This window comes from Pristis pectinata, chromosome 7 (genome assembly GCF_009764475.1).
Source record: "Pristis pectinata isolate sPriPec2 chromosome 7, sPriPec2.1.pri, whole genome shotgun sequence".
NCBI lineage: Eukaryota > Metazoa > Chordata > Chondrichthyes > Rhinopristiformes > Pristidae > Pristis > Pristis pectinata.
The window spans coordinates 60,910,489-60,937,912 of record NC_067411.1 but is presented as its reverse complement, the minus strand read 5'-3'; the positions used below and the strand labels follow the sequence as shown (position 1 = coordinate 60,937,912).

The window sequence follows — 27,424 nt, the reverse complement described above, 5'->3', positions numbered from 1 at the left end:
TGTGTTTATTTAAAAGACAAACATCCTCTGGACGTGTGCTAATGTGACACTGTCACCAAAGTCATGTAAGTACAAGATGACTCCAGTGTATCCAGCTCTGTCCTCAGTGGGCATTTATAGGTATGAATAATAGTGAAAGCATTCATTAACAAGTGTTAAGACTATTGATAAACTCATAAAACCGTTCTCCATCAATGAAACTTTGTTGTATTAATGGTTGGATATCAAACATTCTTATACAGGACAAACAGGATTGAGGTGTTACAATCAAAAGGGAAGGCTGTGTAAATCAAATTATGAGTGTGATTTTTGGATTATAAGTGAAGAGTGCTCAGAGAGAGTGAAGCAGCTGCCATTAAGGCTTAAAGGGTTGTAAGGGACACCTTGCAAGGAGTCAAAGGCAGAATAACCCAAGTGGTCAGATTCAATGAGTTCCTTTTAAAGTAATCAAAAGTTAAAGAATAAGTAATGTTTGGAGTGAAAAGGGTAGCTTGCAAGGCAACTGCAAACAAGTTAACCACATGTAGGGAATGAGAGGGCAGCAGCTGCACTTAAATTTAAAACAAGGTACAACATACAAAGATCTAATTTGGGTGCAGTAGTTTGCAACATTTTATATCATAGCTTTGGTAATTTCCTGTAACATCCTATACAACATAATTTGTAGTGTTTGCATTTATATTATTTTGTGTTTGGTCAGGTTTTAATAAACTATTTAAAAGAGTGGCAAGTTATGTTGGTCTGTGAGCCTCATCTAACTTTCTCCACCTTGACAAGTTCAGACCAAACTCAAAAAAAATAGACATGGGAAGATCTACTTACAGATTTGGTATGCGTTGAGAGACGCTGATATGGAAAATAGAGAGGAGCAGTACTTGAGTGAGAAATTACTGTTGAAGGAATGGGTACGTACTATTGCAGCTGCAACTAATCTTATCAAAGAGGTTGTGAGATGGGAAGAGACTTCTGTGACCAGAAGAAAAATCAAAAATGGAGAAAATATGTGTGGCAGAAAACACAACACTCAGAGCAGGAACATAAGGAGAAGAATACAGTAATAGCAAGATTAATGGAAGAAAATATGCAGGTTAAGCAGGAGAAAAGAGAGAAAGAGAGTGGAGACAAAGTATAGTTACTTAAAAGCACAGTAGTTGAATTACAACATCAGTGTACAAACTTAAATGAGGCACCGGATGAAGAAAGGGTGGAAAGTAATCAAATATTTAAGAAGTGCAGTGATTTAAAGGCAGCCTTCTAGGTGCTGCAAGAACAGGAGAAAGAAACTGGAGGAGCTGCTGATCATTCAGTGCACAAGGGAGAGTAAGATACAGAGACAGAAAGATGTGATGTGTGTGTGCTATGATAGCAGCTGTAGAGGAAGGGAATGTATTAGACTGATGGTGGAAAAGGCTGGAGGAGATAGCTGTGGAAGGGGAAAAGATAAACAGTAGCACAGAGCAAGGGTTAATGTGTCAGGTTAGGCACACAAAAAGAATTCTCGTAGCTGGGGAAGACCCAGTATGTCAATGTATGATGAAACTTCTACTCCCCCAATTATGGGAAACTGCTAGGGATCTGGGAACACTCACACAGGGGGGAGGTGCCTAGGGTCATGTGCATTTATAAACAATCGCAGCAATGTAGGGTTTCGATGAGGCTGAGAAGTGGATGCCTTTTATTTTAGATGGGGCTGTGTTGGTTGGATTACCCCAAGATATTTGATGTGCCCCAAGATATTTGATGTGCCTGAGATAACTTGGGATGATACTAAGCAGTGTGTTAGGCAAGCTTGTGGGTAAAGCTGATTCCTTTTAAAATCATGGTACAAACTGAAGGAGCAACACCCAGTAGTATTTGCTCATAGATTACACCTTATTTACAATGAAGTACAGAGAGGAACATCAAGCCATTATCAATTGACTGGAAGCAATCTCCGTTGATGGTTAGGAGCCCTTCTTGCCCACACACAACCTGTTACTAACACAGCTATGTCAGGATTTGATCTGGGAGATCCAGGCATGGCAGAGGCTCGAGTGTTACAGAAGTTGATTTTGCTGTGAGAGGAGAAGCAGGATAAAAGCAGGACAGAAGGGGGTAAAGATAGGAAAGGTACAGGAATTGAAACCCCAGGAAACTCTGGATTCAGGAACCAAACAGGACCAGAGCAGACCATGGCAGTTTGAAGGAGGCAGGCAGAAGAGTCAGCAAAAAGAAAGTCAGGCTCATGTAACCAACATAAGGATAACAGAGTATGTTATAACTGTGGCTGGCTCAGCCATGATTGAATGGCAGAAGACATTCAATGGGCCAAATGGCCTAATTCTGTTCCTATATCTTGTGGTATAAGGTTAAAGTCGAGTTGATTGTCAGATGCAAAATTATATATATGTACAGGTGCAGTGAAAAACTTACTTGCAGCAGCATCACAGGCACATAGCATCAGAGACACAACATTCACAAGAAAAACAAATTAAACATAAATTATACAAGAAAGAACACAACTAGAAACACGATAAAACAAAGTCCATTACAGAACATAGAACAATTACAGCACAATTCAGGCCCTTCAGCCCACGAAGCTGTGCTGAACATGTCCCTACCCTAGAAATTACTAGGCTTACCCATAGCCCTCTATTTTACTCAGCTCCATATACCTATCTAACAGTCTCTTGAAAGACCCTATCGTATCAGCCTCCACCACCGTTTCCGGCAGCCTAAATTATAGTCTAAAATGGTCATAATTTTGCTATACTGAGGTAGTGATTGAGGTTGTGCAGGCTGATTCAAAAACCAAATGGTTGAAGGCACACAGCTGTTCCTGAACCTGGTGGAGTGGGATTTCAGGCTTCTGTACATCCTGCCCAATGGTAGCTGCAAGATGGCATAGCCCAGATGGTGAGGTTCTTTGATGGTAGATGTTGCCTTCTTGAGGCAGCGCCACATGTAGATACTTTCAATGGTGAGGAAGGGTGTGCCTGTAATGTATTGGGCTGAATCCACTGCTCTCTGCAGCTTCTTACGTTCCTGCATATTCAAATTGCCACACCAGACCACGATGCAACCAGTCAGGATACTTTCAACAATACATCTGTAGAAGTTTGTTAGAGTGGTCAGTGATATGCTGAACCTCCTTAATCTTCTAAGAAAATAAAGACACTGGCGTGCCTTCCTTGTGCTGGGCCCAGGGCGGGTCATCCAATATGTTAACATCCAGGAAATTAAAGCTGCTGGCCCTCTAAGGATTGCTATGCACAAGAAAATAGATGAAGAAAGAACCCCGAGGGTGGTACGTCTCATGATCCAACTAAATGACTACTCCAAGTTTTAGAGAAGGTGTTTAATCAGGTTGAAGGTGAATGCAACTCTAGCCAGGGAACCTAGGCTGAGACACACCGCACCCCCTGAGCAATGATGGGGCCGTAGCAGCCAGCTAACCTACCTGTGCCTATTCAGGTACGTCAGCCACAGAGGACTAACCACGAATTTGATTGTAGGAGAAAAAGGGGAATATCTTTTAAATACAGGGATGTCACAAGTGATAGTACCAGGAAGCCACAGAGATCTAATTCATCCAGCAACATATTTTGAAAAGATTTATGGGAAATACACTGGCTGGTATGGTATCAAAACCTCTTCTCTTTAAATGTGGCCAATCGAGACAGAAAGGATATGCATATTAACTAATTGAGGTGAGGACAGAGGAGTACTAGGGTCAAACAGTATAGAAGCAAATGGCTTTGTGATAGATTTAGTAAATTATTGCTTCTGTAAGGCAGTGAAAGGCAGTGTGTTCTGCTGGATAGGGAATGAAAGGTATGCCTAGTTTCAGGAAAAGGAGCATCTGACTGGGAGGTATCAGTGAAAAGATGCCCAGAGTGTAGTGGCGCCATTTTGCAGCAGAAGGGGGGGCATTTGCCCAACATAAACAATTGCAGCAGAATACTGGGGAAGGAGGTGACAGTGCTGAGAGAGCCTATGAATACTGCACACAGACAATATAGTTTCCCTGAAGCAGTGGAAGGAGATTCAGAGGTGGCAGTAAAGTCCCCTGTGGATCAAGATATCTTATTAATCACATGTACATCGAAACACACAGTGAAATGCATCTTTTGTGTAAAGTGTGCTGGGGCAGCCCACAAGTGTCGCCATGCTTCCAGCACCAACATAGCATGTCCACAACTTCCTAACCCGTACGTCTTTAGAATGTGGGAGGAAACTGGAGCACCTGGAGGAAACCCACGGGGAGAATGTACAAACTCCTTACAGACAGTGACCTCTGGCAACACACATAAACTCATTGATTTGGTAAGTTAGGAAACTGGATGGGTTATGGAGAATGACAATTAAAAAGTGTTACACAGAAACATTCCAACATGTGCTCCAACTGTTGCTGCTGTAGTCGATTTAATCAGCAACATCCCAAACTGTATACAAAGTGATGGATATTCTCTAATGGGTTTTGGTCTATTCCAGTGAGAAAAGAAAGATCAGTATACATTTGCCTTTACTTTTAAGGAATAGCAGTACACCCAGACATAAATGCCACAGGGGTTTCACAATAGTGCATCTATATTCCATGTGCAAATTGCTAAGTTTTTAGAAGAGTTGTGTGGCAGAGAGAGACTGATTCAGTGGAATGACTACTTAAAGACAGCTGAGGAATACAGTATAGAGTGTGTTGCTACAAGAATTGTTGCAGCTCCTAGCAATATGTGGGCTAAAGATAAACCCTAAAACAGGTTCAGATAGGGCACAGAGAAGTATAACTTTTAGGGTTCCCATTAAGACCAGGAGCGTGGAGCATAGATAAGGAAAGCAGTACAAGATCTATCAATACCCAAGGATGTTTTAGCTGTAATATCATTCCTGTGAAATGCAGGAGTTTATAGAGGGTTATGCAGGTACAGTTAGAACTTTGAATGCATTAAAATGAAAGTCAGCTGAATGGGAGTAAACAGAGGAATGTAAGAAAGCTTTCCAAATACCTCAGGAAAAGCTGCAGACAGCTCCAGCTCTGGGAACAGTAGTCCATACACAGGATTTCTGGAGAAAATGTGAGCCACAGCAGCTGGAGTAAGTGCAGCATCTCAACAATTAGCCCATAGGCACTCACACCAGTAGCACATGGCACTCGGACTTTATCTCCAATAGAAATTACATACTCATCGTGTGAATGACATCTGTTAACTATTTATTGGGCAGTGAAACATTTTGTGATGTATGCAGGAACTGGTACAGTAACCTTGAGAACCAAACACTTCCCTACAAAATTATTGGTAGATGGGAGTGTCGAATTCGGTCGAAGAGAAGACTCAAAAGACCACTGTTCTCGTTCAATCTCTTTATTACTTTATCCGAGGAGAGAGCACCAAGCCAGGCACCTATGTCCCGGACCGGGTGGTCTCTGAGATATATTGATCTACATACATTCTTATACTTTTTCAGAGGTGCAAACAATTACCATACAAGGAATGATCATGCATTAATCAGGCAGCATGGCACTTATTTCCTACATCGTGATTGGTTACAAAGGAATTTACTTAAAAAAGTTACTATTTCTACTAAAGCTAAAGTTCCTTAATCTTTTCAGACCATCTTGTTCCACCAATTATCTTTGTATACATAAAGTTTCTCATGGTGGGCTCAGGGTCAGTTTAGTGGAGCAAGAGTCAATTGTGCAGGCTTGCTGAGACAAGAACTGATTGTACTGTATTATCGTACCTCAAGGCTGAAGAAAACTAGCTGAAGCAAGCAAAATCTCTGAAGCAAGGCACTGCAAAGCGAAGCACAGCTATTTCAAGCAGTCTATTACAGTCATAGTGATGTACCCTTTAATTCACGTTTCAGGTCTCACAATCTTTTACTCTCCTAACCTTTCATTATACCTTATACACATTCTCAGGAGGATTAAAGGGGCAGTGTCCAACCTCACCATTAGTAAATGTTACTGGGCTCATGTGATATGAAGGTAGAATAATTGAACGACCCAACTCTGGCAGCAAGTATGAAGTACTTAGGAAAACCACATCAATGTATAGTAGTAGGGATGTGCAAAACAACAGGGGGATTCACTCACAGGGTAGGGATATCATTGTAGATGGATCCAGTTATGTGGAAAGGGAAGTGAGGCAGGCAGGATGGGGAATTTGGGATCTAAATAATGAAGTAACAATATCACTGAAATTACCAGTTCATCCAAGTGCACAACAGGTAGAACTGGCTGCTCCACATACACAGTGACTCACACAACCGAGTTCCCACCTCCATACACTATCTGTTCAGATTCCATGTTTGTCTATAATTCATTGCCACAAGTTCTGGATATTTGGGAAAAAAAGCACAGATTTAAATCAGCAGATGGAAAAACTATTTTGAGTGGTCCGATATTAAAGACAAGTGGTCAGCTGTAATGCACGGAAACATAATTATTTCACGCAGAACGTGAAAGCTCATTCTAAAACAGAGCCAAGACCAGAACGTAATAGGACAGTGGACAAATTAGTGAAAATGGTGCTGTGACAGGGGTGCCTTGGCATCCAATGGAATGTATGGGAGACATATCAACAATGGCAGAAATTGAGCCAGTGGTAGTAAACGATCTCGTAGAGGTGCAGAAAACAGACCCAGTGATTCAGGAAATGTTAGACCGGAAAAGGAAGAAACCATTGAGGGACCCTGTGGAAGACCTGAAGTGTAAATAAGAGAGGATTTTATTTAAGGATGATAATGGGTGGTATCCGTAGCCCATAACTTCCTTCAACTGCTGTATGGAAGACCAGAAGCAGGACATTCTCATGCAGAGAAAACAGGGAAAAGATTGAATATGATGGAATTGCAGTGGCCAAATTCTGCTCCAACTCCATCTACAAGTTTGCAGATGACATCACCGTAGTGGGCCCTATCTCAAATAATGATGAGTCAGAGTACAGGAAGGAGATAGAGAGCTTAGTAACATGGTGTTATGACTCTCAATGTCAGCAAAACAAAAGAGCTGTTCATTGACTCCAGGAAGGGGGGCAGTGCTCAGGTCGAGAGGGTTGAAAGCTTCAAGTTCCAGGAGTGAACACCATCCTGGTCCAACCACATAGACACCACAGCACCTCTACTTCCTCAAAAGGCTAAAGAAATTTGGCATGTCCCAATCAACCTTCACCAACTTTTATTGATGCAACATAGAAAGCATCCTATCTGGATGCGAACCAGCTTGGTATGGCAATAGCTCTGCCCGTGACCACAAGAAACTGCAGAGAGTTGTGGACACAGCTCAGCACATCACAGGAACCAGCCTCCCATCCATGGACTCTGTCTATACTTCTTACTGCCTCAGTAAAGCAGCCAACATTATCAAAAACCCCACCAACCCTGGACATTTTCTCTTCTCCCCTATTCTATTGGGCAGAAGATAGAAAAACCTGAAAGCATGTACCACCAGGCTCAAGGACAGTTTCTATCCCGCTGTCATAAAACTACTTAATGGTTCCCTAGTACAATAAGATGGACTCTTGACCTCACTCCTTACCTCATTATGACCTTGCATCTTACCCTCGACCTGCACTGCACTTTCTCAGTAACTGTAACATTTTATTCTGCATTCTGTTATTGTTTTACCTTGTACTACCTCAATGCATTGTTTAATGAATTGATCTGTATGAACACTACGCAATACAAGTTTTTCACTGTACCTTGGTACAAGTGACAATAATAAACCAATTTACCAATTTTTGTTGCAATTGTATAATCTGTGTGGCTCATAATCCAAATTTACAGAAGATGAAAGCACCTCCAGGGCACACCCAAAGATCAGAAGGGCCTTGGCAGTGCATATAGATAGAGTCTATTGAACATCTACCAATTTCCAGTAGAGGGAATAAATACAATCTAGTTTTGGTAGATAAATTCACAAAATGGGTCAAGCCTTTCCAACAAAATGCAGCTACTGCCCTAACCACTGCCAAGATTTTAGTGATCAAAGTCTTTTCTAGATGGGGACCACCAAGGATTGTGGAATTAAATTAGAGAAGTAATTTTATAGCACAGGTTATGCAAGCAACCTTAAAATTGTTGCATTTTGAAGTGGCAAGCCAGTCATAATCCACAGGAGTCAGGAAATGTCAAATGTATGAATAGAATGATAAAAGTAAGATCTAGAAAAGGATTAGATGAACAGAAGAAAAGGAGGAATGAGATCTTATTATTAGTGTTAATGAATATCAGGGAAGAACCGCCCACACATCAGGATATTCCTCCCATGAGCTAATGACAGGCAGACCCACAAGGAACACTAGTACATTTGTTACTACTTACTTTGACCGTAGGGCAGGAGGAGGTAGTAACTCAAGACAGATTTGTAGGGTAACTAAACAGACAGCTGGCAGAAGCTTTTGAAAAAGCTACAGGGAATATCAGCAGAAAACACAAAACCAGTAAGATGAATTTAAAGCCACATGAATGACAAGAATGTGTCGCAGGAAAACTCCCACCAATGACTTTTGACCCATACAATGTTATATTTCTATACAAATTGATTGTACATCTTGAGCTCCTGGACCAGTACTATTCATCACCACTGTAATGATCTCAATCTTAATTAAAGAGTACTGCCCCAGTTCCCTTTTCATTCTACCATTCCAACTAAAACGTCAGATAACCCTTAATATTAATTTCCCAGCCACGGTCACCTTGCAACCACGTCTCTATAATAGCTAACAGATGACACCCATTGATTTCTATTTACCCTCAATCCTTTACAAAGAACACTGCACGCAACCACAGTGCACCTAAGAAACGGTCCACACTGCGCCAAATTTGAGAGAAGAATCGCTAGCTTGCTAGACAGCATCCCAAACATCGCTCTGCTTTATTCCTGTGTGGTGTCAGGCTTCCTAAGCCTTGTTGAAGGTTGGCCCGCAGCCGGGCCGCACCTGATCCGGTTCGTGGCTGACGATCATGCCTCATTCATCCAATCAGGAGGCTGCAGGTGACACACTGGCGGCTCCAATCGAGAAGGCGGGATTTACGAACACTGAGTGACACACACGTTTTCCCAGCACTATGTCCCTTCCCACCGGCAAACACACACAAAAGGCTGGAGGAACTTAGCAGGTCAGGCTGCATCCATGGAGGGAAATAAACAGTCGACGTATCGGGCCGAGACCCTTCATCAGTCCTGTTTATTTCCCTCCACAGATGCTGCCTGACCTGCTGAGTCCCTCCAGCCTTTTGTCTGTGTTGCTGCAGATTCCGGCGTCTGCAGGATCTCTTGTGTCTCCAACCGGTAAACACAGCGCACTGGAATCCCTTGGCGCCGCTCGCCCCCGCCGGGACCACCGGCCCCCTCGCCCGACTCCTGCAGCAGAGCGGGGGTCGCACGTCCGGATATTCTAACGGGGGCGCCCAGAGCAAATAAAAAAAACGTGCGAGATACTCCATGGAGGCTGCTGAGAGCCGCGCATCGAGCTCCATGCATTTGGAACACAAACACCGAGCATCGCGCTCCACACACACTGTACGTGGAGTTCCAACACACTGGCGGACACACCGATCACTACAGATCGTGTATGGTCGAACAGACGCCCAAACACAAACCACGCAACGACCAAAGCGCACGCAGATCTTACCTTGACCGGTGCCATATTAATTTCGGGAGGTTGTGCTGCGTTCCTGGGCTTCCGGTTGGGTAGAAACGCACGATCAGTTTCTGTGCGTCAACTGATGCGGTAAGTTCCTGGAGGCTTGTTCACCGCGAGGAGGGGAAGTGGAAAAAAAGACATCAGTAAAAAGCATTGCACGTGATTAAAAGCAACGTTTCTAACCCCTGGATCACTAGCTGTTCAAGAAAACAAGGGAATAATTCTTCTGCTAAACTGAAACCGAAGTAAGACTGTGAATGGAACGGAATCAAAGAAGGGGGGGGGGGGTGAAAGAAGCTTTCCGGTTGAATGGCCACTTTGCAAACCAAGTGCTGATTTTATGGTTGAGGCCCCCTCGTTTGGCGCACACCTCTTGAATTAAGTGCATTTAATGTTGATTTAGTCTACGTTAGACGATAACTTTTAACTCTGGACAATCACTGGCCACAGTTCCTATTTCGAAGGTGGTTACTAGGGTTGAAGTTGGAAATTCAAGATTCTGTAACTGAGTAATCCGTTCTGTGCCTGTCCGCAAACGAGGTGACAGGATCTTTGTGATGTTTCCCATATCAAGAGTTCTGCGTCCCGCCTGCCATTACTCGGCCAACTCGATCAAAAATCGATTGTGTTTTTCTTTTGTATTTGGAACTCGTTGCATAATTAGCTGGCTCTAGACGTCAAAAGTACTTTGACTGTAGTGGCTTGGAGCATTCTTTGGTTCTGAAAGACGCTACATAAATGCAGGTTCTTTGCCACACTTTCTGATGCAACTGCATTCATTTGCATTGCGACCATGATTTGATTAGCAGGGGAGCCAAGAAAAATAAGTAGCTTATGGCCTTGATTGACAAAATATTGTTTTGAAAATTTATATTTGTTTACTGCCTTTTTGCCACCCTTATTGTTCTTACGCTGCTGGTCTCTGTGCTTTTGTAAAATGATGTCATCAGTCTGATGCACCCTGCATTTTGTACGTCAAGTATTCAGGGTTCTTGCTAGCATCACCACAGCTCACTTCATAAATAAGTGTTGCCTCTGGTTCTTTTAGTTTCCTAAAAATGTATGCACCCTCTATAGTGACTGCTTTGGCACAACAAATAGTTTCTATTTTTTTAAAGAATCGCGATTTTGAAAATCATTAGATCTTCCTTTTTGTCCCTGACTGAACTGTAGAGTATGATTCCAGTTTCACTTGCCTCTTCAGATAATTGAAGTAGATTGTCCTCCTCTCCAAGGCAATGTGATATCCAGAATTTGCCACCATGCTTCCATTTGAGGACTAGCCTGTATTTTTTTTGTGAAGCTTTTGCATAACTTTGCTAGAATTCAGAATAAAAAATTTAAATTTTAATAAACTTCAGCAAATATGTCTCTCAATAATAGTATACTTTTACACATTGAAGCAGTGTAACTAAGGAAGTTTTGGTAGTTTTATGATATGAGGGGCCAGATGCATGAAAATCTGGTGTAATGACCTGTCCCTGGACCTCCATGGAGCAAAAGTATTAGGCACATTGCCAGTTATCATAACGTTCACTTCCTCTTGGGAGCATCCAAGGCCTTAGACTGCTGTTTCCAACTTTGACATGCTGTGCCAAGGAAAGAATTAGACCATGTTTCCTCAGTATACTGTCATAAATGTTTCTCTGCTTTGATGTTAAATGTTTTATTTCCTGACTTATGGCTAAAACAATCAGTGCCATGTGTTTTTTGCAAATCCTCCCAACTGTCATGCTTTCTCATTTTAAAAACAGTTAGAAGCAGATTGGTTAATCACAGTGTTAGATAAGAGAGAATCCATTTGAAGCATTGCTTCCAGACATTCCAATTTCCATTGAACAGCTTAATACATCAAAAACAGGAAACTGAAAGGCATAGGATAGGCTGAGTCTAATAATTAAGAATTCAGTATACTTGACTCCATTCAGAATACTCTCGCTCCCCTTTATCTGAGAGGTAAGATACTATTGAGGTTCTCCGTTGCAGCTACAAAAGTGTCAGTCTTGTAATTATAAAATCCCCACAGCATTATTTATATTCTCACTGTTTGTGTCTCTTTCCTGCTCTGGTAACTCTTTAATCAAACATTTCTTACAGTAGCAGAGACTACTTGAGTGTTTGTAAAGCATTTTGTGCCTTTCATAATCTCTGATTATTCCAGTGTAAGTCTTTAGTTTCCTGATTGCCTTTCAATTTCTGGTAGAGTTGTTGAATTTTTTTTGAATGTTTGTCAAAATATGATGCAAGTATATAGAAAAGGACAGTGCTAATAATTGGTTACTTGTAAGAGAAAACATGTAAGTCTTACTAGACTTGTAAGAGTCTAGTTTCATTCATTTCAAAACAAAAATTCAGCTCTGTCATAAAGCTGCTCTAGTCTTGGGACAAGTGCTTGGGTCAGGACTTTCATCAATACAGTTGTTGATGAAGAGGAATTAAATTATTGATGTTAGTGCAAGATCTTCTTGTTCCATTAGTTGATCTTTGGGAAAGATTGCTGAGGCACGATTCCCCTTCGAATCGCATCCTGTGTTTGAGTTTTGCTGTGGAATTACTGTAAGTGGTGTTTGTTTATTTTCAAAGCATTTTCCAATTTTCCAGCACTACAGTCACTAGATGCTGAAGCAATCTACCCAAAAAAAATAAAGGCATGATTAAATCATTGCTAAACATGAAGTCATGCATTCCATTTTCCATCATGAGTGCATCAATAATGTATAAACAAAGCAAATATCCAGCATTGGTCCACATTAGATAAGATTAAAGTTATATTTAATGGGGCACAACAGGCAATTTTAAAAGTCCCCTGATTTGCATCAGTATTTCTGCTGCCCTACCCACTGTTCTGCCACTCATTATTTCCATCCCCAGCTCTCTTTCTCCTCCATGTTTTTGTCTTGTTTTTGAGCAATCTTTTCTAGTCTTGTTCCACCTTGTTTTCTTTCTCGCTTTATAATAGTGTCTGCGTTGTTCTAGAAGGCAAAAACAATGGGTTTCTTCTAAAGACATCATCTAATTCGAATCCAACTCAAAGCAATTAATCTCTAATTCACCTGAGTCATTCATAAAATTTTGATTTTATGGCCCCAAAGGAACATAAAGGTTGCATGGTTGCACCTTAGCTGCTTAATACTCTAGGCATTGTATGATAATGCATAAAAACAGGTTATCATAGCAATACACAGGATCTTAAACAGCCACTTCAGCATATCTGTTAATACCCAGTGTCACTAATCATTTTTGCACTTTATCCTCCTGTCTGTGCAGCCCAAGATTCTGGCTTTGTCCTTCTGGCTTCTGCAGTCATGTACTGTCCAAATAATTTTTGCAGTCTATTCTCCAGTGCTCTTGTTTTCTTTTGTGTTATGTCATGTAGACTGATACTAATGTAGGTTATTAAGAAATTGCTGATGTAAATCTGAAATAAAAACATAAAATGCTGGAAATACACAGCAGGCCAGGCAGCATGGAGATAGAAACAGCTAACGTTTCAGGCTAATGACCCTTTGTCAAAACTGGGAGAAGCAGGCACATTTAAGTTGCAGCGAAGGAGGCAGGGTAAGGAGAACAAAGCGAATAACAGTGTAAAGATCATGAGAAAAAGATTGGTATCGACTAAGGGTTAGTGTAGAAGTCTTGCTGATGTTCCTGGAGGAGAAGTAAATAGTGGAAGGACAGAGGAGAGAGAAGCAAAAATAAAAAGACTAAAACTGAGAGACAGAAAACAGCAGTTGCTGGAAGTCTAAGATACAGGGGGTTGTTGGGAAAGCCCAGAAGGTCATCACTTGGCAGACCACCTCTGTTCAGATCACAAAGGTGACCCCAGGCTTCCAGTTGCCCGTCGCTTTAATTCTATATCCCATTCCACTCCTTCCACTGTTTCAAGGAAATCTGACATACACTTGGAACAGCATCTCATCATCCATCTAGGCACACCACAGCCCTTGGGGGTCAACAGTGAATCCTATAATCTCAGGAAACCAGCCTTTCCAATTTGCATCAGAGCAGAATGCGTGGATGCTCAGCAGACCGGTCATCTTCTGTGGGGAGGGTTCAAGTTGGGTTTTCAGCTGTTGATCTATCGATGGTGAGATGTTGTCAATTTCAATTCTGAATGAATGTTGCCCAACCTGCAGAGTGTTTCCAGCACTTTTTGTATTTTTTTCAGATTTCCAGCATTTGACTTTTTGTCTGCATTTAAACCCCTGACCAGTTCTGACATATATTTTCTCGCTCTCTCTCTCGCTCTCTCTCTTGCTCTCAATCTTTCCTGACCTGTTGGGCTTTTTCCAGCATTCTCCTTTATTTCAGATTTCTAGCAGCTGCTGTGTTCTGTATCACAGTTCCAACATTCCTCTGTTTTGTTTCTCATCTGTTCACCCTCCATTATAACATCTCCAGTCAGATTATCAACCATTAGCATAATGCTATTGCAGCGCCAGCGATCCGGGTTCAGTTCCTGCCGCTGTCTGTAAGGAGTTTGTACGTTCTCCCCGTGACTACATGGGTTTCCTCCAGGTGCTCCAGTTTTCTCCCACATTCCAAAGACATACAGGTTAGGAAGTTGTGGGCATGCTATGTTGGCGCCGGAAGCGTGGCGACACTTGCAGGCTGCCCCCAGAACACTCTACGCAAAAGATGCATTTCACTGTGTGTTTTGATGTACATGTGACTGATAAATATATCTCATCTCTCATTAGCAAGACCTTGACATTCTCTCTGTGGTCTCCACCCTATTGCAGACTTTCCCTTTGTTCTCCCCACCCTGTCTCTTCTCTACAACTTGGGGGCAGCACAAAGCCGACTAGCTCCAGTGACTCGGGTTTCATCCTGGCCTTCCATAAAGTGTACATGGAGTTTGTACATTCTCCCTTCTGATCATGTGGGTTTCCCCCAAGTTCTCTGGTTTCCTCCCACATCCCAAAGATGTGCAGGTTTGTTGATTAATTGGCCACTGTAAATTGATTCCAGTGTGCAGGTGAGCGGTAGAGTCTAGGAGGAGTTAATGGAAACGTGGGGAGAATAAAATGAGATTAGTATAGGTGGGTGCTTAGTCAGCATGGATTTACTGCGCTGATGGGACTGTTTCTGTGCTGTATGACTGTGTGATTCTAATTTAAAACATGTCTGTTTCCTAAAGTTTCCCATTTCTGAATAAGGGTCATCAACCAGAAAAGTTAGCTCTATTTCTCTCTGAACAATTTTACCTGACTGGCTGAGTATCTCCAGCATTTTGGTTTTGTACTGGTTATTAGCAAATTTCACTTGCTATGCCATGTTTTTGTGTTCAAAGTGGCTAAATACAGCAGTGACTACATTTCTGGCCATACAGGGCTTTGAAATGCCCTGTGGTCATGAAAGAGACAATAGCAATGCATTTTTTTTTAACTTTTCCATTTTGCGAATATTATGTCTGATAAAGGCACTTTTTCTCACTCCTTCAATTTTGTATTTGGCATATCTCAACTGTTTCCTTAATATTATCAAGGTCCTGTAATCAACAGCCCACTTCTAATTATTTGCACTCGCTCTGTTTGATATTATGATACAACTGCCCTTTGCTCCCACTTGCTTCTGCCAGTGTTCAATCTATTGCAGATGCAGTGGTGTAAATCTATTCCCTTCCTTCCAATTATGAAAAACATTATGCAGGATGCAGACAAAAGGAAGTCAAGGGGGGGAAGGATGACTTTCCTATCCTGTGCCACAATATGATAGCTAAATCAGCTGGACTTTTCCTATCTACCTATTTCAGATGTCAGTGTGATTCTAATTAACAAGCTAATGGGTGGATGGATTGGAGGCAGCCAAAGCCCCAAAGTTGGAATGATCACCACAAATGCCAAAGAAACTGATGATTGTGGGCACGTTATACCCAGGTGTTAGAGAATTCCTGGAAAAGAGGCCTACAGCTGAGTATTGGAGAAATAGAAATGCAACACCAATCTAGAAAAAGCCCATCAACTCCAGAACCACTAGCTAATCAAACATTGTAGGAAATAGACTGTCCTGGAGGTACAGATAAGGATCAACGTCCAGATGAGGGGAAGCCAACAGAGCTTCATGGAATACCTGAAGAATCACTTATAAGTGTTAGAGGAACAAACAAGCCTGATGGACAAGGATAATCCTGCATCCCCTCACCCTGATTCTCACTCAACTCATTATTCCATCATCCTCCCTCAGATTTCTGCAGCCCGGTAATCCCCTGGGGCAGAGATTTCTGTTTCTAAAATAAAATGTAGAATGAAAAGTGAGGAAATAAACTGTTATTTTCCTCGCTAGTCCCTCAGGTGATCAGAAGTATTCCAGATGAGGTTGCATGGACAAAATGTTACCAATAAAGCAACTTGTCTTTCTAAATAAAGCAATTTTGGCTGATAGGAGCTGGTTTAGCTCCCTTTTGAAGGTGTACAGAGAGCTGGAAACCACCACAACAGCAAACAACTCATTTCAGAAGCCCTCAATTCCCCTCAAGGGGATAAAGCAATGCCTAACATCAGCCTATTTCGACCCTGCATGGCTTAAACCCATTGCTAGTTGTCTGCTGGCTGTTAAACTAGAAAACTGGAGTAGTATATCAGTAGACAAGCAATGCAGTGCTATAACCAGTGCTTTACAGCACTTGTTTTTCTTAGAATCTTCTCATCATGACATAAAAATTATACCCTATCAGTAGAATGGCTGTCTGAAGTTCCAATCATGGATAAAGACACAATGAATTCATAATTCATTTGGCAGACTTGTCATTCCTTTAACACTTACTGAATGTCAGAGCTGGCTTCAGAGGCCACATCCCTTACTCCTCCTGTCTCTGATAATCTCAAGAAACTGGTTGGGCGTGAACACCATTACAGAGCCAGTCCATGACAAGTTACATGTATTTTCAATATCAAGTCACATACGTTACAACTTACAAAGTAAATTTATATTAGAGACACAAATTGAAGGATAAATTGTATGCATTACTTTTAAGAAGAAAATCACTAATTTATTCAGGAATTCATATTTTTAAAAACATTAGCTGTACTTATATCCTTTTACAGATTTGCATTACGACAAAGGGAAGTAACATCTGTAGAAATAAATAAGGCATCATTGTAGGCAAAGTTAGCCCATTATACCCCACAAATTTCCAAAATGCACTCTTCCAGACTAATCTTCATTTAAACACAAACTTGTTGAAAGGTGACTGAACAGTGTGAAATTTATTAGTTTAAAAATAAAGCTTGTTAAGTTAGAACACAGTCACATATGGTTTTTATTTGACAGGTTTTGCACAGAGCCAAAATGTCCACTTTAAGTTTATGTTGGCACTGGAATAGAGTAAGTATTACCTCCGGATTATCATCGTGACACTCCACCAGTCCACTTATTACCTGTACTATCTCAATCTGCAAACATCAGCTGAAGCATCTTTTATAAAAGTTGAGCCATTTAGGTCCTAAAGTTTAATGATCTCAAGATATCCATTGATGTGAAGAAGACGCTAGTAGTCATCCACTTCATTAATCCTGATCCACTCAGTACTTTAGGAGCCCTGAAGTATCTTCATTTGGAATTGGAACTTAAGATCCTCCTCTTAAATAACACTTCTGCATTGCATGTTGACTTTAAACATCTTCCTATATAATTTACTATTAAAAGCTAAATCCCTCAAAGTACTGAGGCCTTTGCAATCAATGTAGTTTCTAAACTGTAAAGAAGTAATGCCAATTTTGTACTTCATACCTCAATTTTATAACTGTAAACTGTACAATTGCAGTTTAATTGCAGTATATTTATTATTTATTAAATTGCAGTATATTTATTATTTTGTATTATTACATTAACACAAGTTTTATAACTGTACAATTGCATCAGATTAAATGAACATGCAAATCTACAACAAAGCAGAATTTTGCCAATTATTTGACAACAAAAAGCCAAAGAGGAGTTTTCATGGGAAGTTTGTGTGCTAGAAAAGGTAATGTTCAGACTTCAGGTAAAACAATAACAATGCCTACTGAATAATTCCAAAGGTTTACTCCTTGCCTGCTGGTGAATGCATTACCTCAGTGCTGACACTGTTTTCCTTCAGTAATGGCAACCAATTAAAATAATAGAATCAGACAAATCACACCAAACTTAAGTAGGCTCATTTTTCCCCATGTACAGGTGATGGGGAAAAAGACAGTTACTGCCTCAAATAGGAAACTGGTTGGGAGATATGATTAATATATAATTGTTTCAATGGAGAGAAGAAGGGATTTACGTTTAGAAATTCTGGTTAGATAGCTGCATTGCTGGAATTGCACTGGAATGGAAATTCTGCCTCCCAATCTATGATATGCCAATGTGGAATATAATATTTTGGCATTGGCAGCAAGATTAGGATGTGTCATTAGCATCTTGTGGTATGGGCTTAGACCACAGAATTCAGCAGGTGCAACCCATATCTCAAAATGCTGTCATATAAACTGCACTGGCTAAAATCTACAATTATGGTAACATACCCCAGGGATCTAATGACTACAATAACTTTGATCTAAATTTGATGTCCCTGTTACTTCTTTTAATTTGCTCACACATTCCTTTCCAATATCTTCTAAGAACCACCGAGTAAACATCCGGTAAAACAAGATTAGGTGCAAATTGTAACACTGCTTTATTTAATACCCAGCAAGTGAACATAAAATGCAGCCATTCTTGGTTCCATTTAATCAGTAACAACTTGTGTTTATGTAATAATACAAAATAATAAATATACTACATTTCAGAATATCCCTGGCACTCATTTGATCAAATAATGTAACCTTCAGATTTCTTGCAGTCTAATTTTCTTGTTGCTTTTTCTGGGTCTGTGTTGCCTTTTACATAAAGTTCACTCTCTTTCTTTCCTCCTGGTACTTGCAACACAAGAGGAGAGGCCTATTCCCTGCATCTTGCTGAGTGTCCCAGCACCAAAGATTTTCCAAGGGAGTGTTGATTAATCACTGAATCAGGCTAACAAATTGTTATTTCAGTTACAATCTTTTAAGCATCATCAACGCTTAACCTATTAGCATTTTAGCTGTCTTAGTTTGCTTATTTCTATGGCTTATTTTCTTGGAGGATAATCCTATCCTTCAAAAGTTTATCGTTTGGTAGCATAAAATAGCCAATAATGAATTAGTAGCTTCTTTTTCTCTGCCACATTAAACAAATCTGCTTCAACAAATCATGGAAACATTTTCAATGAGAAATATTAAACTCCATGTCCAATAGTTTTTAAATTAATGTCAAAGTATGAGCAGAAAGAAGAATAAAGATTTGGAAAGAGAGGTTTTATTCAAAACTCTAGGTTGCTGTGCAATTCAGTCCAGGAATAAAGCATGAAGACTGTCCCCAAGCCTATAATTCAAATCAGAATTATTTGACATTGTTTAATTAGTGATGCAATTGTATCCATATTCAAGCCTGTACTATAATGATTGGAAGCCTCATAGAGTAGGAAACACAGGTTATGTTTAGTAAGAATATTCTTAGCCACTAATGGCAGAAGCCTGGAGCCTCATGGTCTACCTGCATGCAACTTATGAATACCAGGTTTAAGAATGTGTATGGAGGGCCAACTTATTAAATGATTATACCATATTAATGTTTTGACAACATTGCTTCTGCTTTATCGTGATATATAAATTCAGTTCCACATCTTTGCCTGCTTAACTAATAAAGTAGAAAACATTGTTGCAAACATAGAACCCTTAGTGTCTCTAAGTTTATCCTGTAAATATTTGTACTACAAAGACCAGAAGGTCCCAGGTTTAATTATTAGCCTGTGTCTGAGTTAGTTGTTCTGAAACTGGAATGTTGCAATTAGCTTTAATCTTCCAAATGAAGGATTGTTTAATTCCAATTCAGTAAATCCTCTTGGGGTTGTACAGTTCCAGATGTAAGGAAACAATTTTGCTTGTTCCCACCATATCCTGTTTCCAACACTCATTCTAACTTGAAGTAAAAATTACCTTTGAACAGCAGAGGGCATCTGGCGCTTGTGAAACTAACCCCAGTCTTCAAGAATTGAGAGTGAGTAAGAAAAAGGTTTTAAAAAGCGAATACATCATAGGGAGAGTGGCTAAAAGCAATTTGAAAATGGTAGTTTTTCCTATCAAAATCCAAAAAATAATAAATATTGTTCCTTTGCATTCTCAGAGATTTCTGTGTAATTTGCTGCGTGAAGATTACAGCAGACAATCACAGCTAAATGCATACTTCTGAACTTTTAAACATATCAGAGAATTGATGGTTTCTAGACTGACCTGAAGTTGATCTGGGAGAGTTTCTTCTTTGCTACACCTGGGCAATCAGCATTCTTCAAGCGTGAGAGAAAGGATAAAGGTAGAATTATAAAGTTAAGTCTCTACACCATTTTGTTGGTATGAAATTCCTCCTTAAGTTACTTTGGCACAAGGGCCTAGTGTACTTGATTATGTTCTGCATATATAATTGTCTGTAAATGTGCTGCCCAAGGCCAGGACCAAGGCTATGTCCAGTGTGGAGATGGGCCTGGAGTTAATAGACCTGATCTGGGCCACAGCCTGTGGTCAAGTAAGTGGCCAAAGATTATGGTTTGGGGTGGTGTTAAGTAAGAAATGAGAGGAGTGGACAGTGATTATATGCATCGTCCTAGGAGGAATATTGAAATTGGTGGAAGGCTCGATTGGCCTCTGGGCTGATCAATAGCCAGGAGATTGGAGAGTCATGGTATGGTGGGGATGATTTGTTCCCCAAGGTTGAGGGAGGTGGGGGCATGAAGGATGAGATATGGGACTGACATTAGCAAGGGTCTGGTCTGATGCTGTGGAGTGAAGACCTGGCTGTCCCAGTAGTATCCAGCAACAGTTACTCCGAGGACAATGTGCACTTATCTGCTCAGCAACACTATAAAAGAAAGCACCCTGCTGAATTTCAAGTGCTCCAAAAAATGAACAAGAAATAGTGGTTGTTGCATTTCCTCCATGGTGCGTACTATTCAGTTGCATAGTGTTGAAGTAAATAGCACCACCCAATCAAGGTTACAGACTGCAGATTATTCATACATTGCCCAGCAAGGGGTGCCTGGAAAATGGTGATCCCGGACAGAGGCTTAAGATCTGCAGACCATGGTTGATTTCTGTTGTTAACTCATTCTGACCTGTCCTACCACCTCAACCTGAAAGTAATTTCTGGATTTGGAGGTGACTGGCTGCTGCCCTTCAGTCTCCAGGCCTCCTCCATTTCCTTATCTGGCAAAGGCATTGAGCCCAGCCACAGACACCAATGGAGAAAGCTCTCTAAAAAGACAAACTGTTGAGAAACTGGGCACCTTTCATTCAGACATTTTAGGAAAATAATGCTTCTAATTGTAGTTTAGGTGTCATTTCTCTTGGTCTTGCTACTTGAAGCTCTCAGGCAGGATGTGTTGATTTTGATTTAAGTAATTGAGTAACATCCAATAATCACATTGTATTGAAGTAATTTTTTTTCAACTTTCCTTTGAGGTGCGCTGTGTGACTGAAGAGCTGAAGAACATGCTTACAAATTGGGCTTGCATAAGGCCTAATCCAGAAGTCAGTAACTTGAACTGTTTGAATATTACACTGTGCTATACGACTGTCTAGACAGGGTTCCAACAGCATAAATGGGGCCCTATGCTCATTTTCTCATATCTCCCCTCAAAGGCTTTTAATGGAAAGGCCTCTGGGTTTTGTATATGGTGAATATATAAAGTATTCTTTGAATGTTTTTTTTGGGATGTTAAGGGGATCAAGGGATATTGGGTTAGTTTAAGAAAGTGACACTGAGGTGAAACACAGCCTTGATCTTTTTGAATGGTGGAGCAGGCATGAGGGCCAAGAGGCCTACGCTGGCTTCTAGTTCATGTGTTCCTTTGGTTATGTATTAACCACAAAATTATCCCCCTCATCGCCTGAAAACCCTGAGACTTTGGTTTGATTTAATTGAAACCTTAGCCAGGCAGTTATTCATCTTGGAGGTAATGGGAAGTGGGAGCACTAATGCAGACCAAAGCTCCGATGCATTTCCCTTTGTTCAAGCTCTGAATTACTAGAAGTCAGGTATGAAGCCCTTGCCCTGGATCATCACCCACTTTGCATTCTGTAAGATTTTAAAAACAGTGATCAATCCTCACTCTCTGGAAGGCTGCCATGAATAGCATTACAGTAATTAGCCAATCATATACCAATAGAAGAAAGCTTGTTAAAGGAGCAGATTTAATTCAAATACAATACCTTGCAGATAATACAATGTGGAGACCTATACAGTCAGGCTTACGCAGGCCCTGTCTCAGGCCAATGTGGTTGTACTTTAATTGCAAGTCTTGGCAAGCCCATTGGTTGTATTACTTCTACCAACAGTTCAAGAATAAAGGGGCACTACAAAGTTTTTAGGGAAACTAGGGATAGACTAGCAAGAGCTCAGGGCCAGCATGTTCTTATAGAGTGAAGGGCAAGGCTGGCAGGAATAGGGAACCCTGGCTGACGAGGGATATTGAGGCTCTGGTCAGAAAAAAGGAGGAGGCATATGTCAGGTATAGACAGCTGGCATCAAGTGAATCCCTTGGAGTATATGGAATGTTGGAGTGCACTTAAGAGGGAAATCAGGAGGGCAAGAAGAGGACATGAAATAGCTTTGGCAGTTAAGATAAAGGGAAATCTTAAGAGATTCTATATCAAGAGCAAAAGGATCAATGTGGTCAATGTGGAGCCACACAAGGTGGTCGATGTCTTAAATGAATATTTCTGGTTTGTATTTACTGTGGAGAAGGTCACGGAAGCAAGGGAATTCAGGGAAGAGAATAGTGATGCCTTGAAACGTATCCATATTACGAAAGACGAGGTGCTGGCAGTCTTAAAGCACACAAAGGTGGATAAATCCCTAGGGCCTGACCAAGTGTATCCAAGGACATTGTAGGAAGACTGGAAAGAAATTGCTGGGGCCCTGGCAGAGATATTTGTATCATCGTTAGCCACTGGTGAGGGACTGGAGGGTGGCTAATGTCGTGCCTTTATTTTAGAAGGTGCCATATCCCTCAACCTTTTCTGTCCATGTACCTATATAAGTATCTTTTAAATGTTGTCATTGTACCCATCTCTACTGCTTCCTCTGGCAGCTCGTTCCTCTGGGTGGAAAGGTTGCCCCTCAGGTCTCCTTTAAATCTTACCCCTTGCAGCCCATTTGTTATTTCTTTACATGGGGATGGCCCCTTTCACACAAGCAAGTGTATGATTTTAGAGCAAGGTCTTGGCCCAATGATAAAGAGATCCAAGGTGACTGGAGGCCAGGCTTTGCTGCATGGACTTAACACATAGCGTCTTTTTCCACTGTCCCTCACCCTCCCCTAACCTCCTGTCTTCCTCAGAACCTGCTCTGTCTTAGCCACCACATTCCTCACCTTTCCTTCTCAACCCATTCTTCCTTCCAATCTTAATCCTCTCCTTCCATCCTTGCCAACCCCCCCTACCCCACCCCCTCACTAGTGGTTGCCTTCCTCCTGGGGCAATCTTGCCCCCACCATTGCGGCCCTCTTTAGAGAATGAACAATGTATCTCATGTTATGATTGTTACTTGGAGATAGCTCACGGGCAACTCAGGGCATGGGGTTACTCCCCATTGCCCCTTGGCACAATGGAGTGAGGCAAGATATTCTGCATGCTTCTCAAGCATAAAGTTTGAAACAGGTTGGGTGGCCTTCAGTACCCAATGGATTGGGGTTGGGTAGGCTGTGAAAAAACATCTGTTACCCAGCCTGGCTATTTCAGGTTTAATAGAGGCAGGGCCAGGGGGTGGATAGCCAACACATTGAATATAATATAGAAGCTGGAACCTCCCATTTAATAAATATTTAATAGTCATCTACTGGGCTCTGTAGAACAGCACAAGGGAAACAGTGCCAGCTTCTGAGCCAAGATAAGATTCCTCACAGCCAAGAGGAGCAAGAGTGTCTTCGCTTGGCCCACGCAAATACCTCCCATCACTACACCCATTCTTCCTAGATTGGAACTCCTTTCCCACTTCTCCATTTTATGGAGTTGGTTCCTCCGGGTTCATGGATTGTGTCCTTCCACACCCATCTCCATGCTGGGAGTTTCTGACTCCCCTTCCCCAGAGTTCTTTATCTACTCCTGAGATGTGGAATACTCTGGAATGCTGCCTCACACCCTCACCAACTGGGGCCGATTATTAGGTGGATGAAAAATGGTAAAGAGATGAGAGGAATGACAACGATCTTCCTTCTGCTCATTTGAACTACCAACACAAAATGGTTTATTCAGATTTAGCTCATCCTTTATCTGGCAACCCAAGTAACACATGATTCTGAGCATCCATGCACAGCTGTGTTCATCTTTAGTGGGTCGCTTTATATGGCCAGCCAGATATCAGGCATGCAGAAAACCTTATCATTGTGATCTAAGACTCCACATCAGAAGAGCTTTGCTATAGTTATTACCCTATTATAGCACTATTTGCTAAAATATACACATTTTGGACATATTCTGGCCTAAGGAATCCATGTGTTTACTGGCAAAAACACAGGTAGTTCTGCTACAATGCATGCTTCCATAACACAAATTGGATATAACACGGTTGATGAACTAGGGAGCACTGTTTGTATTATGCAGGCCAAATTGGTTATAACACAATTTCAATCAGGAACTAAAGAACCACTTAAGAGTTACTTTGGAAATTGACAAACAAAAAAAAAACTGGGGGAGAAAACAGTCTTGAGAAAAAAAATGTTTCCAAGTAACTTCCCCAGAGTAATCAGATACCATTGTCTCTTTAGAACACAGGCTGCTAACTGACAAGCAATCACTTCTATTGACAATTGTGCAACAATACTTTATTAAACAAAGTAACATAGAGTCTTTATTATTTTTAGTTTGCAGTAACAGAATAAACTTATAACTATTAAAAACATTTTTATTTTTGAAGGACCTGCAGGAAAAATAACTCTGTTATTGCAAGTCTTAAACTCTCAGCCCCTAACCCCTTTGTTCCCACTGACACAATTGTTCTTATAATGCAATTTTCTGTAACATAGTGTTTCTTAGGAACACAACTGTCGTGTTAAAGCAGAACTACCTGTATTTAAGGTGGAGGTAGGTAAATTTTTAAAAGAACTGAGCTCTTTGAAGAACTAGTGCAGAAGACGAGTTAAGGCCAGCGTAGATTAGTCATGATTATATTGAATGGTGGGGCAGGCTTGAAGGGCCTAGTGGCCTACTCCTGCCCCTATTTTCTTGTGTTCCAAATGAAAAAGTGATTCACTTGCACTTCTTACAGTCTAATGCAATACGTTCAGTACACACAATGTCATTCCTTCCACATTGGAAAAACCAAAAACAGACTGAATTACCATTTTGCAGAGCACCCCCATTCAATATCCAATGGCAACTCTGAGCTTCTAGTCCTGTCACTTTAAATCTCTGCCCTACTCCCACTCTGACTTCTCGGTCTTCATCCTCCTAATTTGCTCCAACAGTGCCTGATGTAAGCTTGAGGAACAGTTCCTCATCTTCAGACTGGAACTGTTGAAGCTTTGAGATTTAATGTTGAATTTAACAATTTCAGATAAACATCATTTTTCCCCTCTCCTCAGTTAAGGTCGTATCTGTCGGTTTCAATAAGTTTCTGCTTATTTTTTTCTGAGTCCATCTGCCAATTTTTAAAGTTATGGTTCCCTTGACAACTTTGATCAGTGCCCTAATACAGACTTTCACAGACAAAACGTGCATGGTTCATTGGCAATGATGGGGCAGGTTGAGAACGAATATGGGATTATGGGCTTTATAAGCAGAGGCACAGAGCAAGAGGTCATGATGATCATTTATAAAATACTGGGTATTGTGTCTGCTGTGGACATCACACTTTAGGAAAGATATGAAGGCTTTGGAGAGGGTGCAGGAGGGATTCTAGAGATGAAGGTCTACGGTTATGCGTTTAGGCTGAAGAAGCTGGGGCTGTTCTCCTTGGAACAGAGGAGATTGCGAGAAGTATTTAAAATTATGAAGGTTACAGATTAGAAGATAGTGATAATCTGTTCCCATTGGCAGTGGGGTCAAGAATTAGGGGGTTTAAAATGAAGGTGATCAGCAAAAGAACCAAATATGACATAAGGAACCATCTCAACACAGTAGGTGATTGGAGTCTGCAATGCACTGCCAGCAGAAATATTGGTGGATTCAATTCAAAAGGGGGCTGAAGAAAGGGAAAAAATTGCAAAGGAATGGAGAGATGTGGGGAGTGGGATTAGTTGTAACGTGGAGCCAATAGGTCGTCAACAGTCCTCCTTCTGTGCTGTAACCATTCTTTGATACTTGAGAACCACATGCATTATCAATAATGGCTGATGAAGGGTCTCAGCCAGAAACATCAACTGTTTATTTCTCTCCATGGATACTGCCTGACCTGCTGAGTTCCTCCAGCATTTTTTGTGTATTGCTCCAGATTCCAGCATGTGCAGAATTTCTTGTGTTTCAATAAAGGCTACTTGGAATAAGTACCAGTGGATTCCAGATACAAGTAGTTCTGGTATAACATGTATTTCCATAATCCAAATTAGTTATAACGTGACTGATGGATTAATGAACAATATTTGCAGTATGTGGACTGCATTAGTAGTAGCATGATTGTGATCATGAAAACCTGTTTAAATCTGTGCTTTAAAGGCAACTGCAGCCTGTTCTGCTTTAACACAACTTTCTGTAACGCAATATTTCTTAGGACTGTAACTATCACGTTATAGCAGAACTACCTGTATCCCATAAAAGAGTCAATCAGGACATTTTCCAACCTACATTATATTCAATAATATGTGTTGATTTCAATGGAATGTAAAATTGGGTGGCGAATAAAACTGAGAATATTTGCAGCCATGTCAATTCCCCGCTTGACAGGTTGTTAAAATTACCCCGAGCCTTCAGGACATTAACAGAGGGGAGAAAATTGGCAAAAAGTGTTGGCAAGGAATTAAAAGAAAGACAAGTTTCATTAAATCTGTCTTCAAAGCTCTTAATGGCTGCTGGTGCCTTGGACAATTATATAGTTCAAGTTTAATTTTGCTGGAAATGCTTAGTGAGGAGAAAATCTGTTCCAGAAACAATGAAAACATTCTGAGTGACTTGTTCCAACAACACCAGGTGAATAGGTTTCTTCAGGTTTGAAAGATTCAGTATTGAATAATTTTAAGTTGAGACATTTATTATTGTATGATAAGTATTCAAATCATTCAACTGTGCATAACCTGCTTAAATTTCACATTGATTACATTTGGAAAATAGTTAAGTTTGATTAAAGAAATGCAAGGAAGATATCTCTCATGGCTTTGTATACGCACATCCATATTTACTGATGCCTTTCTTTTGAACTATTTTTGTGGAATTCGAGCATTATCTAAAAAAAGTAATAAATTAAATCCAAGTATATACAATAGATTATATTTATTCCATTTTTATTAGATTGTCTATTTAAATTTTCACTTTTAAAACATACATACGAAAATAAAACTAATCTCATTTATAGCATGTTGAAATAAAACATACATTATATCTCAGTTATTCAATTTCTTATATGTTTAGGTTAACTAATACTTTGGTTAAAAAAAAGGAATGAGATGACAATTCATTAATGCACACACAAAGATTTTTTAACTATTGCACAAATTGTGAAAAAGATGTGGCTTTAACATAGGATAGAAACATTTCACAAAGGTGTAAGAGAATGAATTGGACCCTGAACCAAAGAATAAAATGTTTGAATGGGTGATCAAAAAC

The 27,424-nt window shown here is 40.6% G+C and overlaps 1 protein-coding gene and 1 long non-coding RNA gene across 3 annotated transcripts in view; one reads left to right on the top strand and one right to left on the bottom strand.

Annotated features, from left to right (window-relative positions):
• The window catches only part of mtap (methylthioadenosine phosphorylase), a 140,178-nt gene extending 130,451 nt beyond the window's left edge, over positions 1-9,727 (bottom strand). Inside the window, 1 exon segment of the mRNA XM_052019185.1 lies at positions 9,618-9,727. Within this exon segment, the coding sequence (XP_051875145.1) occupies positions 9,618-9,632 (15 nt within the window). The 5' untranslated portion in view covers positions 9,633-9,727.
• An 8-nt stretch (positions 9,728-9,735) lies between these two features.
• LOC127572233 (uncharacterized) lies at positions 9,736-27,070 on the top strand. 2 transcript variants are annotated; one of them, XR_007956610.1, is made up of 4 exons: positions 9,750-9,874; positions 16,902-16,955; positions 19,803-19,988; positions 21,131-27,070. It is a non-coding gene; the product is annotated as an uncharacterized LOC127572233 (long non-coding RNA). The 2 variants fall into 2 exon arrangements; XR_007956609.1 differs by lacking the exon at positions 16,902-16,955 and having other exon boundaries at positions 9,736-9,874.
• Positions 27,071-27,424: the final 354 nt, after the last annotated feature.